General features: G+C 32.7%; 1 protein-coding gene across 14 annotated transcripts in view; it reads right to left on the reverse strand.

Annotated features, from left to right (window-relative positions):
• Window positions 1–19438, reverse strand: part of DLG1 (discs large MAGUK scaffold protein 1) — a 284649-nt gene that overhangs the window by 38458 nt on the left and 226753 nt on the right. For 6 of the 14 annotated variants that reach the window (XM_029215159.1, XM_029215165.1, XM_029215163.1 and 3 more), the window contains 4 exons: window positions 15937–16051; window positions 10777–10953; window positions 7561–7630; window positions 3473–3572 (listed from right to left, as the gene is read on the reverse strand). In XM_029215159.1, the coding sequence (XP_029070992.1) occupies window positions 3473–3572; window positions 7561–7630; window positions 10777–10953; window positions 15937–16051 (462 nt within the window). Of the gene's footprint in view, window positions 1–2749; window positions 2784–3472; window positions 3573–7560; window positions 7631–10776; window positions 10954–15936; window positions 16052–19438 lie in introns of all 14 variants that reach the window. The other 8 variants (XM_029215162.1, XM_029215168.1, XM_029215167.1 and 5 more) reach the window with 2 other exon arrangements.

A 19438-nucleotide genomic window follows, 5' to 3' on the forward strand; every position in this document is an offset into this window, starting at 1 on the left:
GAGACTATATCATGTGTTTTCTCTTTGCTCTCCCTAAATACGACATATCCTCAGTCTTAAACAATTTTTGGCATCTTAAGAGCTCTGTACCACTCTACTCAAGTAAGTCTTTAAAATAGAAAAAGAAGAGATGTAATAGGAAATCTATGTGCCTAACTGTAGAAGTTTCTGAGGTGTCTACAAAGTGGAAAGCTTTAAAAATAAACTGCATACAAAAGACAGGTACAAACCTTGTCTGAAACTGTATAATTTCATTTCTGAGCACCTTATATAACTGCTCCTGAACTACACTTACTTTTAGTCTCTTTTAAAGGAATCTTACCCACTTTTTTCCTCTTGAATTTTTTCAAAATTGCCTTCTAAAAGCATAAAAGCTACACAGATTTCTATTTCTAGCTTTTTACATGTATGATAATTTAGTTGTATCCTCCCAGATTTCTACCATACTTTAATTAGTTCTGTTAGTCAAAATTAGTTTTGGAAAGGCAATTTCTATTATTGTTTCATCTACTGTCAACAGGATACATCAATAATTTATTTGATCCTCTTCTTTGTAGAATCAATGAATTCTTGTCTACGAAAAGTATTCTAGGGTACCACTTTTGTTTCCCTCTCTGCTCTTTAATTAAATACCCTACTTTTTCATAGCTTGTGTGAAATTACATGCAGGTATACATCTTTCTTGATATTCAGTGTTATTCCACATCTCTTCAACAGGTTTATCTGGAATAATTTGTCCTTCTGTTTTCAGTCCCTTCATGAGTCCTGTTCCAGCAAGGTTTAATGAATACCAATATGAGGTCACATTTATTTTCTTATATTAAAATCGCACAGGATTTTGCTTAGTTTTTTCCCTGTATCCTGAACTTTAGAATATAGATAACTGAGATCTTAAATAATGCCCTTAACCCACGCTTCTTCCCAGTATTTTCTACTGTATAATAATGAGCATCTTGTCAGCTGCTAGTAATGTTTTATGTGATAACCTCCATCATATCCAGTTTAGAATTTTACTGATATTTTTCTGTCTCCGTCAACCTTTTCTAAATAAAATCTTTTTGATCTGATCAGGTTACCACGTGAATAAATTCTTTCAGTTCTTGTGAGATGAAGCACAGAAACCTACCATTCAAGGGATCTTACGTCACTGACCAGAAAATTAAATCAACGACATTGGTAATCAGTTATCATTTTTCATTTGTTTCTCTTCCCAAGTCTCAAACCTCAATTAAAATGAGAGATGAAAATACGATGTGGTCAAGGTGTAGTTATCTACTATAAAAATATCAACGTGGGAACCAAATTCTTCATTTAGTTCCTTTTTCCATGAGTTTTCCATAGTTCTCTGATGACTCAACAGGTAACAAAAATATGTGGGTTCATTTGATGATCCACACCGCCTCATGATCATTCTCAAAATAAATTATATAGCATTAAGAATCTGTAGAAATATTTTCCAGTTTCTGAAGATTTCACTGATAATTTTTCCCAAAGGTAAGAGATTAAAAAAGGGTGCCACTAGTGATAGTAAATTTGTGGCTCTTGCCAGATCCTAAAATGGCAAATGCATAAATAATAAAGTGTGTGTAATAGAAATAATTACATATAAAGCATACTGCTTTCAATCTAATATAAACTTTTAATTGTTAAAGTTGAAATAAAAGTCAAGTACCTACAGTTAAGGTTAAAAGTGAAGTTAGCATTAATCAGGAAAAAAAATCTGTGAAATTTAATGTTTATTAAGGTAAACTTAGAAAGTTAAAAGATATTGGCTATATCCTTAATGATCAATGAATTATGAAGAAATAAGTTTTCAAGATGCTTAATAATGCAAACGGAAACAACTACTTAGAAAAAAACTTTAGCCTAAAAGATTACCTCTATGAGTCACCATCACCTAAAAGAACTTAGTAATATTTGGTAAAATTTCACATTTAATCAATCTGTAAACATTCACATTTAAAATTTTGTTTGCTAAAATGACTTCTTGTTTCATTCACTAATTCCAACATTTATTAAATGACTCCTACATTATCAGACTCTGTACCAAGCTTTATATGAAGATTAAGTACTAGCTAGAAAATTAAACAGGAACAACACACACAAAAGAACTCCCCCCAAACAGAGACAACACCTTGGTTAAAGAAAAAACAAAGGATAATATTTCTTATAATTCTTTTCATAACTTACAACTTCCTTAAAAAAATATACAATTTACCTACTACATAGACTGCTACTTGAACTTGAGTTCTATAATTCTTCTTTAATATTTAAGACCTATTGCGTTTTATAGTTTCACATTATAGCAATGCTTTTCTAACACAGGCTCAAAGCAATTTTAACTTGTTTTAACAAAAAAAAGGGGGGGGACATAAAACTGTAAGGAAGATTATATTCTACCTTCTAATAATGAGGGCAAATAGCAGTATTTTAAAAAACATTAAAAGTCTTCCTTCATACTTAAAAAATTCCTAGAGAAAGTAATTGCCATAAAAATTACAAAAAGGAAAATATAATTATGAGCAGAGAATTTTTCAAATGACATGTGAAAAATGGAGAAAAATAAAAGGTGTGTATTACAGAAATAAAAATCCCAAGCATATTATTAACATGAAGAATCTAAAAGCAATCTAAATCATACACCTCCTCATGCCAGCAGGGCGCTACCATGAATCTCAAAATGTATCTGAAAAAGGTAGGTCTGTAGATGGAGGTTAAAAAATAACTTGGGAGTATTTTAATCACTTACTCAGGCCTTTTGATCCCATGTCGTCAGGGATCTCCTGTAGAGAGTAGTTCCCAGAGAGCAAGCAATAAAAAGATAATCAAAGAAAATAGTTGTCAGTAATGCATAAAATTGGTGCTACAATAAGAGACAGTTCCAAGACCATTACAGGTGCACGTATCTTACAGAGCATTTTTGTATATTTCTGAAAGTTTAAAATAAGCTAGCAGCTAGATATAATCTAATAAAAGAACGGAAGTTTTATATAAGAAGCTGATTAGGGTAGAGAAGCAAAAATTTTGACTATTTCTTGCTATTTTAAAAGTAAAATTCAGATTGTCTACATATAATGAAGAAATGGGATAAAACGGAATGATTTGAGATAATCCATTATCAAAGATTGGCAATGCTATACCTAGAAATCAATAAGTAGCTTCTCAGGTACCCAAGTTTTTCCTCTAAAATATTCTTGAGAGTGTTAAGTGTTTCTTATAAGAACCTTTACATAAAAAAATTCTATTTTAAACATAGCTAAAAATACCATTTACTTTAAATTAAGAATTCCTAAGGTGTTAGAAAAAGTTAAGATTGGTATGCAAATTAATTCATGCCTGTTAAATTGCCCCTAGTTAAGACAAGTAGTAACCTGTTGCAGCTCTTGAAACTGTCTCCATGGTAACAACCAACTGCAGGGCAGTAGGTCCCTCTACATTTATCTTCAGTTGACCACTGGATCCACATACTTACGGTCAGCATCACTTGTTTCCTGCTCACTCTGGTCCTTGTTCTTGTAGAAGGGGAATTTTCGGGAAAAGAGGTTCTTTTTACGCTTGTCATTGAATGACTGCTGAAGAAGAGAAGGAGGGGCAAAACAAAGGGATGTCTACTGTCTGTGTGTACAAAGGCCCAGCCTAGTAGCTCTGTGAAAGCTGACTCTTGTGACCACAGTGTGCAGTTTGTATATGAATTTTGCGTTAATCACATATACAGTGAATTTTTAATTTAGTATTAACTTCTCTAATTCTAACATTTTATAACTGAAAACAGAAAAATTTCAAGAGTGTAATTCAATGATACGTAAAAATAAGGAGGAAGTGCTATTTGATAAAAAAGGGAAGAGTAAATCAGATTAGCTACTACTACAGTCCAAATCAAGCTTGCATCTGTTCATATCCATCCATATTTTTCTAGATTTCCAAGTATTAGGTGCTCTACAGCAAAAGTTATTACTTTAGCTGTTCAAATATTTTAAATTTTCCTTTCCTTCATTTTCCTTTGGCTTTAGCACATTTTTTCCCTTTCTCTCTCTTTTTTTGTGGCTTCAACAAACTAACAAAAAGCCACTACTAAAAAAGAGAACCAAAACAACTGAGCAAGTTGCTAAATATTTAAAAACCATCTTTTCTTTTTTTAAAAGAAGAGAATTAGGATAACTAAATGCTTATCAGAAAATGGGAAGAAAACTAAGACGTGTCCATCAAGCACAGAGTCCAGCAAAAGAATTATCAATGCTATCTAACCAAGGAAGAAAAGTCAACTCTCCTGGCCAATTTAAATGTCATCATAACTGATTTATTAGCCTTTAAGCTCTACCATATTATCTATTTTTAAAGTATATATAAATAAAATAGAACCAAATTCAATTCATTACCACCATGTCCTGAATAGGGAATAAAAAGTTTGGTGCGGGCTTCCCTGGTGGCGCAGTGGTTGAGAGTCCGCCTGCTGATGCAGGGGACACGGGTTCGTGCCCAGATCCGGGAAGATCCCAAATGCCGTGAAGCGGCTAGGCCTGTGAGCCATGGCTGCTGAGCCTGCGTGTCTGGAGCCTGTGCTCCGCAATGGGAGAGGCCACAACAGCGAGAGGCCCGCATACCGAAAAAAAAAAAAAAAAAAAAAAAAGTTTGGTGCTCATAATGTCAAAGAGGCAATTAAAAATCTAGTAGTTTATACATAATTGCTATGACAGCTGATTTGACGTCCCTTGTTGCACAGATGTGTGAGACAAGTTTTTTCCCTTCCTGAATGTCCCATTTGTGCATTCACACTTTTAAAAGCAGGTAGCACACAGAAAGATGAGGCTAAAGAGGAGCAGCTTCTTCTGTAATTTGTCACAGGTACCCATGTCTTGAAGGAAATGGCCTTGCCTACCAGTGACAATAGGAACTATAATTTTTATCATTTTTTGAAGTGGCAACAATATAAAGGATAGAAATTCTGTTTTAATTTTTCTTGCGTTTATCCATGTCATAAGATGCTATCAATGTTGTGAAGTATATCAACACCAGGCAGTACTTTTTTCTGGTGTGCCGGTACTTTTAGTCATGTGATGCCAGGTGATTAAGGTGATGAAATGGATTAAAGTGACTTTTAGCTCAAATTCTATTACTTGAAAAGATTTATTTTGGTAAGAATCTTTACAAAAACTTTCATTTTTATCTTTTTCAGATCAATAATTCAAAATTAATAAGTTCATAGTCATTAGACAAGCAGACTGTCTTGATATCAATCTTAAAATCTGAAGGCTCAGATAACCCTAAGCAGAAGTTAAAAATTGAGAAAAAAAATACTGTGGAGAAATCTAAGCTTATAATTGTTTTATAAACTGTCAAGTAGCATTACCTGAATAAAAGTCTTTGCTTGAATCCAAATTTTAGAAAAGAGAAAGAGAAGAAAAGTTTCAATAGAGAAAAATTTATGGTAATCTAATTTATGGAAGGACTAAGTCTTTTTGTTCATGACAATCACTGATTTTGAATTTAGTAATAATTTTTATGCTAACTGATAAAACTGATACATTTTTAATAAAAGGTTATTTACCTCTGCTACTGCATATATAGTGGTCAGAGTCAGTTTCACAGCAAACAACCAAAAGAAACATGAAGTTTAAAATGTTTTTTTGATATCTTTTGCAGTTAGCCAAAATGAGATATCGTAAAGATATCATAATATAGGAAAGAAAGAAATGCTTGTTAGTTAAGAAATGTATTAACTGTATTACATCTAACATCCTGCAGGTGAAGAATTTATTAAAAGTGAAAAATAGCACAAGCAAACAGGACAAAAATGTGTAGGGAAAACACAAAACTGAAGAAACATACTAACTCTAGTTTCTTTATATTTTCAATACAAAACAATCTGTTTAATTACTTATTGTTATTAATGCTATATTGCAAGAGAGTGTAATAAATATGAGGACTGATAAAATATTACCAATTCATGAAACATATCAAATATCTAATTTCCATATGTGGTATTTCAAAATAGCTAAATGAATGTTAAAAATGTTAATGAGAAACTGAAATGCTTTTAAAAAGTCTGTATTGGAAACAAAGTCCATAACCCACCATATAAGGAAAGGAAAAGAAGAGCTTAGAACGGGAAATGGTATTACAGAGAGAAATGCAGTTCTGTATCAATGGCAAGCGTATTTTTACCCCACTCAGTATCATGCATACTTTTGGTGCTGTGTTAGAACACAGTGACTGTGTATAAAGTTGGTTATAGTCAACAAACAAGACTAAGATTTAAAAATGTCGTTAATTCAGTTAACTTCTTACAGTTTGAAAGAAAAGTTACAACATGCAACCTCTTTTACAATACACTGACAGTGTATTTTACTAAAATACTTTAAAAGACATATATAAAACAAGCACAAAAACCATTGTATATATTTCAAATACTGAGCATTTACTTGGGATTTTTTCCTCCAAAGATTTTCTATTTTAAATATTGCTTCAGATTATACTATATAATTTTGTATTTTCTGAAAGGTACAAGTAAATTTTAAAAGAATTTATCATTTGTAAAATAACTGAATGCATTATATATAATTTACTCAGATTTAATTTCTTTGATCAAGGATCATATTCCTTTAACATTTTAAAGCTTTTAAGTCTGAGTGCTTAGTGATATCAGACATGTACAAAGAGTAGGGTTAATTTTTTTGCTGAGTTAACTTTCCATATTCATTTGAAATTTGATCAAAAGATGTTGCTTTAGATAAAAAATTTTAATCTATTTTTTAGATAAAAAATCCCCAAAACACAAAACATTGCTATAAATAGTATTTCAACACAACATGTGTTTCAGCATTTTCTTCAGGCCTATTGCTAGAATATTCCATTGCACTAATTACACACATACTATAGGGTGAAGCCTGTGATATCATCCATTGACATCCACTAGATTCAAGAAGGACAAAGTAAATGAAAACAAAAACACGTCTAAAATATATATAAAAGAATTTTGATATATTTCTTGCCCACCTACAAAGTCCTCCTCTTGACTGTCCCTTTATTCCCTTAAGATAAAAATTCATACTGATTTAAACATTTAAAAGATGGATTTTATTAATGAGTAATATTAGCAATAAACGGGGAAAAAATAAGAAAATTTCCATAAATTCACTTGCAAAAACCCATAAACTTACATTATGAACTAATTAATAGTTTTGGGAAGGCCTATTTTCTCAGATGCATTATTTATTAGCTTCATGACTAATACTGGTGACACAAGTTTATAGTTAATTGTTCATCTGAGTGAAGGCTGAAATCATTTCATTTATAAAAATAACGACCAAAAGTATGTTGTTAAGAATATATCAAACGACAGTTTTGATAATTTGGAAAAGTCTGTGAAATGGATGCTTTAATTTAATAAATTGTTTACTTTAGCATATCTACTATTGTAGGCCACCACGGCAAGGGCAGTTGATAGTTAATTCTTATGGCAAAATCCTTCTCATTTTAATCACGTGCCTCAAACAAGAATTATGAAAAGGCCTATTACCTTCAATTATTAATTTCTAGAAATAATAGATTTCACATACTCACCCCTTTATCTCCTCTTGCTTTAGAATTGAATTTCACTGTTTTTAATCTGGCTCGTTCTTTCTTCTCAACCCTGGCAAAGCACAGATTATTTTTTAATTATAATAAACATATCTAAAGTTCTAACTAGGAATCATCAGAACTGAGACTTTAATATGGAGAATTTTTATATTCTAAAGCCTTCAGAAGTCATTTGAATCCCATAATTTATAAGAATTTCTGAGAAATGAAATACAGGGCTCATTTTATTATGAAACAAAACCACTTGTGAAATACCAAAATACAGTACAAGTATGTGTACTTATATATGCACTCTATTCCATAATTACACTGAAATTATGAAGCATCACTTCTGAGTTTAGCAATTTTCCAGGTTTCCATTTGTTTTGTTGTTTAAATGTTATCTTAGCATGGAACACATATGCTAAAAACTCAGTGTTAGAGAGAAAGCAGATGGGGTAAAATATTAACTGATGAAAGTAGGTGAAGGATGATATGTGGGTGTTCTAAGTACTATTCTTGCATTTCTCTTATTTTTCTATAGCTCTGAAATTTTTGAAAATAAAAAGGAGGGAAATAAAAAAATTAAGCTTAATTCCAATGATATATTTGTGTAAATACATAAAGTAACCAATTATAGTGTACGAAATAGAGGGTTTTTTAAGAAAATATTTATTTGGCCGTGCTGGGTCTTAGTTGCAGCATGCGGGATCTTTGTTGCGACATCTTTTAGTTGCAGCACGTGGGATCTTTAGTTGTGGCAAGCAGAATCTTTTAGTTGCGGCATGCAGAATCTTCAGTTGCGGCATGTGGGATCTTTAGTTGTAGCATGCAGGATCTTTAGTTGCGGCATACAAACTCTTAGTTGAGGCACGTGGGATCTAGTTCCCTGACCAGGGATCGAACCCAGGCCCCCTATTTTGGGAGTGCAGAGTCTCAGCCACTGGACCACCAGGGAAGTCCCCAAAATAGAGTTTTAAAGTATCTTTGGGAGGATACAGAAGAACTGGTACCCTTAGTTATCCCTAAGAAGGTGAAATGGGTGCTTGGGGAACAGGGTTAAGAGACAGCCTGTATAGCTTTTAAATCTTTTGAATTTTAAACCTTGTTAAAGATGTTACCTTTGAAATAAGCAAGCAAACAAAACTACAACAAATGTACAATCGGCAATCGTGTAGATTGTTACAATATGAATCGTGCAAAATTTCATATAAATTAAGCTTTACAAATCCTTGATTTCAACATAGCAATTACATTAGTATATAGCAGAAAAATGTACCAAAACAGCCTATGAATAAATGCATATCTTCATTTTTTATTATCTAGCTATACAGTTTTACCATGGGTACAGAAGAACCCTAGCAGTCATGGATTTAAAACTTGCTTTTTCTATTCCAGAGCAATCCTGAGGGTCCATGATATGAATAATTAATTTATAATTCTGCCTAGGCACTTACTGAGGGCACTGAAAAACTAACATTTAGTGAGTAAACATTTACAACTCAAAATGGTTTTGTTTTCTAATCATTATCTTGCTCGCTAAATAGCTGAGTGACTTCAATTGTGTTTATTTGTCAACACTGTTCCCAAAAGAAAGCTAAGGATTGTAGGAACTACAATTCCTTGTGCTATTATTAGACATAAAGAGGTCTAAGAAAGATATCATTCTATTTAAGAAAATACAAGTTTAGAATACACTGAAGAATGAAATGGCATAATTGGTTGTGATTTCATACTGCATTTTATGGAAGGAAAATTATATTCTATAATATTAGTCATGAATTTGGGGATCTGTAGAGGTCTCAAGGTATATCTCATCTCTTTTATCACTTCTGGCTTCAAAATCCAACCTTACAGAATTTTTATACACAAAATGAAAAATATCTCTTTCTACCAAAGTCAGCTGTATTTCTCATTTGTTGCAAGCACATGTAAAACCTTTGCAAGATATAAGACTCCAAGGGATAAAGACAATTTTTAGGAACTCTGACCTTGATATTTAAGATGTGAGGTTTCTATTGACTCAACAAGGCACAGTGGAAGCATTTCTGGATTTAAAGTATACTACATTCTATTCCAGGAAAAAAGTTATGCAGCTGAGGGCTGCATTGCTAAAAGAGGAGTTGCCACCAAGTGTAAGATCCAGCCAAATAGTTGGATCTTGCTAAAAATATGGATCTAGCCAACAACAGTCATAAATTCCAAAACCACAATTACAAACCTTGGCAATATTTTAACATTTCTACTCTTCAACGTCTAAAAACAGGTGTACAAATATATATAAGGTAGAGAGGTTTATAAACAGGCATATGATTTGGCATAAGTATCGATTTTAGAGACTCTTAACAAAATAAGTCCAACTTATTAATATGAAAAGAACAAGTTTATTACGTCATAAGCTTGACTTGAAGTGAATTAACTGGCTATAATAAACATTAATGTTTCACTGACAATTTTTACTGGCTATCTTAAAACTTTTAAGTTTTAGGCAATGATTTGGATGAATCAGATCTCATAAATAAGCTCTTTTGAGGAAATTATGAACTGATGTTTTAATACCTTTCCCATAGAAGTAGACATTGAATAGCATTTCATTGACCTTAGAGGGGGTTCTAAGTTGGGATCACCCTTTTCAAAGACAATCTGCACTTAACCACTTTTGCCACTAGATGGTTAAGTATGTACCAGTGAGTGAATCACTACAATGAATAGTTAAAAGCAAAGAGGAAAGAGCAGTGAATGCATGGATACTTTTAAATTAAACAAGAAAACAGAGATGTGAAACACATTCTTAGATATTTCTAAAAATTTTGCATTTACTTAAAATGCTTTCATTTTTTAAGTCTAGAGGAGGAGGCAATTCACACAATCAAAACTCCTGAAAATTTAGGTTTTAACACCATCTACATGGGAAAACTACAGAGGCTTTTAATTCTCTCTCCCTCCACTGGTATAGATATATGGCACAGTGACTTAAAATATACTCATTTTGTTTTTAGCAACTAGTAGGAGTTTTAGAGAAATTTCTATTTGGGGGCATCATATTCTCTTACTATGTCATTGGTTACAACATAAGGTGAATAAAATTAAATGGCTGTGAAACACAATATATAAAACTGAGCATAAAATCACCACTTCAGTAAAAGAAATTTAAAGAAACAGCAATTATTTATGTTGTCCAATTTTCAAGCGGTAAAACTGTAACAGACTTATATTTACCTGCGTTTACTGGGAATCACCCCAACTTCATCACTTTCACCATCTGGTGTAACCTGCCTGGCCTGCCACCATTCATCATCAGAAGCATTAATAACATGGAGGATATCTCCAAATTTGAAGTTCAATCCCTGACTAGGAAGGCCACTGTCTTTAGTCTTGTCATAATCAAAAAGGGCCCTAGATTAAGAAGAAAAAAGTCCATAATTATTTCTTATAATGATATTATGAATATTAAATAAACAGGATCCTAAAAATATATATATAATCTGGGTAGATAAGTAAACAATGTACCATGGTAGGCAGAATAATGCCAAGCTCAATTTTGTGCTATATTATTGGGTCGACCAAAAAGTTTGCTCGGGCTTTTCCGTGAGATGTTACAGAAAAGCCTGAAAGAACTTTTCGGCCAATCCAATACAAGAAAACAATGAGACTAAAAAAGAAATAGCAAAATTAACTTGTTATGTTAATAGATATACTACCTTATTTCTCTCAATACTGTATGAGAAATAAAAAAAATACTTTTAGTACAATCCAATGGCAACCTGTATTGAATTCTAAAATGAAGACAAATCTGGTCAGTTGTTCTAAATTAATAAAGTAAATATTAAAAGAGACTCTTCTCTTTATTTTGACTAGACACACTTGGGTAAACAAATTCCCTGACTGATCTGATTCATCATTTGTGGACTTTAATACTAGATCAACAGAGTGATTATTTTCCCAGTTAACTATTCCTTTCATTTGTTCATAAAACTATAATTAATAGCGTTTTCAGAGTCAATAACAATGATGAAAACTAACTACAGATGACGATATGATGACTTTAACAGCTGCCAACCATTTTGGAAAAAATACTGTATTAATTTAATATAGTACTTGCAAAATGTTAGGAATATTTTAAAATTTGATAACAAGAAAATAGTGTCCTGATACTTAATTAGTGTACAATATTTAAACAAATTAAATTCTTTTCCTTTAACATCTTTATTGGAGTATAATTGCTTTAGAATGGTGACAAATTAAATTCTTATATTCAAAAAACCTCTAACAAGAGTACAGGAAGGATCCCAGGAATTACATTTATAATACAATTTATTCATTCTTTTGTTCTAATTTGGCAATGGGAAATTAGGATACAAATCCTATTCCTTTTTATGCTACCCAACTCTTAAGACTATCTCTTGAAGTAAAACTGAAAAGGGGTGAAATTATTTGATGGCTAAATGAATGAACTAGTTAATGGTTTTCAAATGTGTTCTTTCAAGTCTTTTCAGTGGCTAACAGTGTGAAGGAAGTAGGTGAGAATCAAAAGTGGGAAGGCTTACTTAAACATATATTAAAACATATCCAATACATTGGATTTTATTCGAAGAAAGAATTCTACAACTGTAAGATAAAGATTATAAATGATATAAATGTGAAGTCATTACTTCAATAAATTCTGAATACTAAGGAAACGTCTTTCTACTGGAAAAGTATAGTTAACTTCAAATAATACAAAGGTTTGATATAGTTAGTAATTTACTAAATATTTATTTAAAAAGGTAATTAAGTGGATATGACAAAGATAAAGATGACAAAGATGATGAAGATACAAATAAACAGAATATAAAAATAGCAAATAAAGTACCTTAAGAGGTAGAACAAATGCCACAGGATATTCAGAAAAGGGAAAATACTACATCTCAACATTTTTATTATCATAAATTAATCTTTTGAATTACAAAATCAACACAACTATATTACCGATGAGCAACGAAGAAATCACTCACTATCTCTACTCCCTATGTTAGCATTTAAACTTTGTCTTTTAGTACTCGGATTAATAAAAAAAAGGAACTCATGGAATACTTACTTGAGCTATTAATCATAAGAATATAATGAACACCTGTTAATCTACTCTCCAACCTAAGACTATACACAAAACTTTTATCAGTAACTTACATTCACCTATGTATTTTTCCCCTTGATCCTGTTTCCCTCAGATTAAGAGTTAAGCACTGTTAGAAGGTAACCACCATTCTGAATACAGTGTTTATTATTTCCTTGCTCCTTACCGTTTTTTGTTGGTTTGGTTTTATCACACACATATGGATGACTAAGTAATTATGTATGATTTTACCTATTTCAGAGCTTTATAAAAGAGGTATCATACTGTATGTAGTCTTTTGTAGCCTTAACTTTATTTTTACTTTGAAATTAAAAATACATTTACTAAAAAGAACCATAAGACTTCTGGTTAACTATGGCAGATTGGCTACATGTATCTACAGGCATACTTCATTTTATTGTGCTTTACCTTATCGCACTTGCCAGATATTGTGTTTTTTTTTTTACAAGTTGAAGGTTTTGTGGCAACCCTGTGTTGGGTTGGCATAACCCTGTGGTAATCCCAAGTCTATTGGTGTCATTTTTCCGACATTTGCTCTCTACATGTCTCTATGTCACATTTTGGTAATTCTCCCAATATTTCAAACTTTTTCATTATTATTATATTTATTATGGTGATCTTTAATGTTACTATTGTAATCATTTTGGTGCATCATGAACCATGCTCTTATAAGATGGTAACTTAATTGATAAATGTGTGTGTTCTGACTGCTCTACCAACTGGCCCTTCCCCATCTCCCTCCCATCTCCTTGGGACTCCCTATTCCTTGAGACACAACAATATTGAAATTAGGCCAATTAATAGACCTACAATGGCCTCTAAATGTTCACATGAAAGGAAGAGTCACAGGTCTCTCACTTTAAATCAGCTAGAAATTGTTAAGCTTAGTAAGGAAGGCATGTTGAAAGCCAAGATAGGCCAAAAACTAGGCTTCTTGCCATCAAACGGTTAGCTAAGTAGAAAAAAAATGAAAGTGCTACTTGAGTAAACACAGGAGTAATAAAGTGAAACAGCCTTACTGCTGACACTAAGAAAGTTTTAGTGGTCTGGATAGAAGATCAAACCAGCCACAACATTCCTTTAAGCCAAAGTGTAATCCAGAGTAAGGCCCAAACTCTCTTCAATTCCATGAAGGCTGAGAGAGGTGAGGAAGCTGCAGAAAAGTTCGAAGCTAGCAGAGGTTGGTTCATAAGGTTTCAGGAAAGAAGCCATCTCCGTAACATAGAAGTGCAAGGTAAAGCAGCAAGTGCTGATGTACAAGCTGCAACAAGTTATCCAGAAGATCTAAATAAGTAATGAAGGTGGTTACACTAAACAACAGATTTTTGATGTGGACAAAACAGCCTTATATTGGAAGAAGATGCCATCTAGAACTTTCATAGCTAGAGAGAAGTCAATGCCGGGCTTCCAAGCTTCAAAGGGCAGGCTGACTCTCTTGTTAGGGGCTAATGCAGCTGGTGAGTTTAAGTTAAGCCAATGCTCATTTACCATCCTGAAAATCCTATGGTTCTTAAGAATTATGCTAAATCTACTCTGCCTGTGCTACAGAAATGAAACAACAAAGCCTGGATGACAGCACATTTGTTTACAACATGGTTTACTGAATATTTTAAGCACACTGTTGACACCTACTGCTCAAAAAAATTTTTTTTTCTTTCAAAGTATTACTGCTCATTGACAATGTACCTGGTCACCCCAGAGCTTTGATGGAAGTGTAAAATGAGATTAATGCTGTTTTCATGCCTGCTAAGACAACTTCCATTCTGTAGCCCGTGGATCAAGGAGTAATTTTGACTTTCAAGACTTACTAGTTATGATAGTGATTCCTCTGATGGATCTGCACAAAGTAAATTGAAAACCTCCCATAAAGGATTCACCATTCTAGATGCCATTAAGAACATTGGTGATTCATGGAAGAGGTCAAAATATCAATATTAACAGGAGTTTGCAAGAAGTTGATTCCAATCCTCACTGATGACTTTGAGGGGTTTGAGACCTCAGCGGAGGAAGTAACTACAGATGTGAACCCACTCTTGGTGAAGATGCTGTGAAGATTATTGAAATGACAACAAGGGATGGAAATATTACATCAACTTAGTTGATAAAGCAGCGGCAGGATTTGAGAGAGCTGAGTGCAATTCTGAAAGAAGTTGACTGTGGGTAAAATGCTGTCAAACAGCATTGCATGCTCCAGAGAAACTGTTCACGAATGGGAGAGTCAGTCAGTTTGCAAACTTCACTGGTGTCTTATTTTTAGGAAACTGCCACAGCCACCCCAACCTCCAGCAACACCACCTTGATCAGTGAGCAGTCATCAATATGGAGGCAGGACCATCCACCAGCAAAAAAAAAACTATGACTTGTGTAAGGCTCATTGATGGTTAGCATTTTTAGCAATAAAATATTTTTAAACTGAGGTATGTATTGTTTTTAAAGACATAATTCTATTGCACATTTAACTGACTACAATATAGTGTAAACATAACTTTTATATACACTGGGAAACCAAAAAATTCGTGACTCGCTTTATTGTGATATTCACTGTATTGCAGTGGTCTGGAACTAAACCTGCAAAATCTCTGAGGTAATGCTTGTATTTCCTTTCCATCCTGAAACTCACTAAAATGACGACAACACCACCACCACCACCAAAAACAAACACAAAAGAGAGAGGACAACAAGGAGGAAAGAGAGTTTAACATGGTTTTGGATGATGGTAAATTTAGCAGAGTAGAGGAAGCTCTAAATAGGGTGCCTGAAGAGGAGGATACTGAAACAAGATTTACTCCACAAGACCCCAGAAATGCTCACAAATTAGAGGTGTACACTATCCAGGTAGGCAGAGATAAATTACTGCCATGAAAACAGAAGAACTGGTGGAACTTACTACAGAAATTAAATGTTACTCAAATGAAGAATATTTTATTATAAAAAGATACAGGTAAACAGAAGTGTTGGATGATATGACATATCAAGCTACACCAGTCACCCAGTAAAATATCAACTTAAAAAATTTTCTGGTTTGTATTTATTTTGTATTTCTTTATCATACTATTATTATTCAAGAGGTTATATAACTTTCATTAATAAAATTATAATAATACTCCAACTCCTGAAAGACACACTATCAGGAAATCAATCATAAAAAAACATTTCCTTGGTTTGCAATACACTTTTCTACAGTAAAACTAAGTCATGGTGAAAAACCTGAAAGAATCTGCATGCATGCATAAAGACTGCAATAATCAGAAATTTAAAAAATTTACCTGACATAGAGGGATCGCTTCTGGCTAGTCCGAAGAGAACCTGAACCTGAACTAATGCTACTATTCATCATCTGCTCCCGTAAGTCATGTATTTTGGCTTCAAAACGACTGTATTCTGATGGAAGAAAAAAGAGAAATAAATTCATATTTTATATTCTAAAAAAAAAGTTACTTGAAGATAAGGTATTAAATACGTAAGCTGTCTTATAATTGATTAAATGTGGTCAGAACCTTAAAAGAGTAATCTATACAAGATTTTGCCCAAGATGCAAATTTTAAAACTTAACAAGCTCTAAGTGTACCAGGAATTAGAACTGGTTGAAAATAGTATTTTCAGTATGCTATTTTAAAGTTTGTATCACATTTAATAAAGGACAATTTCCATGCATCAAATAGCAGTATCAATTTTACTGTCGAATTTAACTGTAAATTTTAAAAAGTAGGATTTATTCTAATTTTTATACTTAAAAAAAGTCTAAAATAATTTATACTAGATGCTTTGTTTACTGACTTTTTCTGTGAAGAAATCAGCTAATCCTATATTTTCAAATTATAGAACTTGTGCAGGGTCAATAATATGTGAAAAATATGCCTTAATAAGTTAATAAATGAAATTAAATTTACTTCAACTCATTATATAATTTATAAATTTTCAAAATGTTAAGATGCACAAAAGCAATCTGAAGGAATAACACTTTATTTAAGATACTTTTTATACAAAAACAAATATGATTTTGAAGACAGACTATTTTAAACTATATCATACATTAAAAGCTACCAAACCTATTAATAACAAAAAGTTTAAGCACTTTTTCAAAAATACTGCAATTACACGGTTATACACACTTATACCTTTTTCTCTATTTACAATAAACAACTAACAGACAAGTCAGATTCCATTAGTTTTTTTTATAAAACCAGTCTTATAGCAAGAGCAAGTAACTTGTCTGGAGCGTGTGTAGTTTTAAGGAGACAGAGTAAGAGTTAAGCATGATTATTACTGAGTTACTCTTCCTTTCACCACATCATCAAGCTTGTTTTCTGGATACCAAGATTAAGGAATTGAAGCAACAATTCATCAAAAAACTCAGAAATATTTAAATGCTCACAATAATATGTAATAAAATATTCTTTTATTGCCCTTTAAAAATATAATAGAAAATTTAAAGTATAAACATTAGTAGACTGATTAGTAAAAATGAATCCCTGACAATTCAACAATTATCAACTCATGGCAAATCTTTAGTCTATGTAGACACAGCTAAGATACAGACAGATCGATGGATGAAGATAAAGATTAAAAATATGAAGTGAATCCTGAGTTTATACTGGTTCTTCTAATTAAAAATTAGGGCCATTAGGTTTTTACTTAATCTCTTCTGACTTTATATGCTTCCTTGCATATGAAGAATCCTGGTTCTCAAGACACTGGGGGTAACAGAATTAGAGGACCCATCAAGACTTGTTTTAACCCATATTATATTCACAACAGTCTTAAAATAACACCAAAACTACAAACATGACATGATTACTAAAAACAGTTAATTACCTTTCCTAGTTCTTTTTATCTTTGGAGTATGGCCTATTAGGAATATACAGCTGAATACTGTTTTAAAGTCACTGGGAATAGTTCCTTCCTAGGTGTTAAGGCTGCCAGCTGGATATACATCCAGGTTCATTTGTTCATTTTAATTTTCAACCTCAATTTTTAGGGGTTGCTTTTTACATTTTTCATTGTTTTTATAGGTAGGTAAAACAGTTCCAAAGTCAAATCTATAAAACAAGGATATCAAACAAGAATATCCCTCTCTCCCTAACCTACTCTGTCCTGGTCATTATAAACATTTAAAGAAATGTTTATACTTCCACTTTTAATAATATAAGTAAACATATATGTAACATACAAATATGTTTATACTTATTCTATATTATTTTAATATATGTATATTTAAACTATACATACATTTTATAATTATATGTATACGTACATACACATATATGTATTGTTCCTCCTTCTTTAATAAACAGTAACATACACATTTCTCCACATTGCTTAATTTTTAAAAAATTAATTAGTTAATTTTTTTGGCTGTGTTGGGTCTTCATTTCTGTGCAAGGGCTATCTCTAGTTGTGGCAAGCGGGGGCCACTCTTCATTGCGGTGCGCGGGCCTCTCACTACCGCGGCCTCTCTTGTTGCGGAGCACAGGCTCCAGACGGGCCTAGCTGCTCCGCGGCATGTGGGATCCTCCCAGACCAGGGCTTGAACCCGTGTCCCCTGCATTAGCAGGCAGATTCTCAACCACTGCGCCACCAGGGAAGCCCTGCTTATTTTATTTAATAATAAATAGTCTTATTGCAGTAATAGTAAGAATGCTCCACAGCTGCATATACAGACGTCCCTCATTCTTTTTTTATAGCTATATGGTTCTTTTATTTCTAAACTCTAACACTTTGTTACAACAAGATACTATATAGGGTTAGAGTCTGCTTTACTAGCAAATCTGAAAATTGTTTTCTTGTAACAATTAAGCTGAATTAACTTTTGATATAATTGAAGTTGTGTGATCTCCAGTTCTATTCATTCTGTTTTATATTTTATGTTCATATGTTGAATATATATATATACATGACTTTTATACACATATCTTGTGGCAGATTATATATTCCAAAGATGCCTGGCATCCCACATGTTTTTGTACTATGTGACCTTGCCATTCCCTGAACAAGAGGTGGAGTCTAATATTCCCTTCTTGAATTTGGGCTGGTCTTATGACTCAACTGTAAGCAAGTGAATGTGGTAGAAACGATCATATGTGACTTTCTAGGTTATATCAGAAGAGTCCATGGAACATTTGCCTGGTTCTTATGGGCTGCTTGATCTGGAGGAAGCCAGACACCATGTAAGAAGTCCAACTACTCTCAAAGCACCACTCTTCAGAGGTCATGTGATAGTTCTCTGAGCCCAAACTTCTAGCTGGTGCCAACAAAGTCCCAAGACAAGGGGAGTGAAGCCATTTTGGACCTTCCAAAGCAGCTCATCCATCAGCTGAATCCCATTAAGTGACCTCAGTCTATGCCACAAGAACCATACAAGCCAAAATTCCGGCGGAATTCCTAACATAGTGAATCCATAAAATGATTGTTGTTTTAATCCACTGAGCTTTAGGGGTGGTTATGAAGTAATAGCAACTGGAACACAGTTTCACTGTGCAGTCTATTTGTTCATATATATATATACACATATATACATACACACACACACACACACAAGGACAAGCCTTCCTAAGTTTATTTATATATATATATATATATATACACACGCACATACGCACATGCACACTAGATTCCTAAACAAGGGATCATATTATATGAATATATAAAATATTTATATAAAATTTATATTTTAATAAATGTTTATAAAACACTTATAAACATTTATATATACTTAATAAAATATATTTAAATAAAATGTAAATATTTATAAAAGTAAGTATATAAATA

The sequence above is a fragment of the Monodon monoceros genome, unplaced genomic scaffold (assembly GCF_005190385.1).
Source record: "Monodon monoceros isolate NGI ecotype Baffin Bay Population unplaced genomic scaffold, NGI_Narwhal_1 Super_Scaffold_11, whole genome shotgun sequence".
NCBI lineage: Eukaryota > Metazoa > Chordata > Mammalia > Artiodactyla > Monodontidae > Monodon > Monodon monoceros.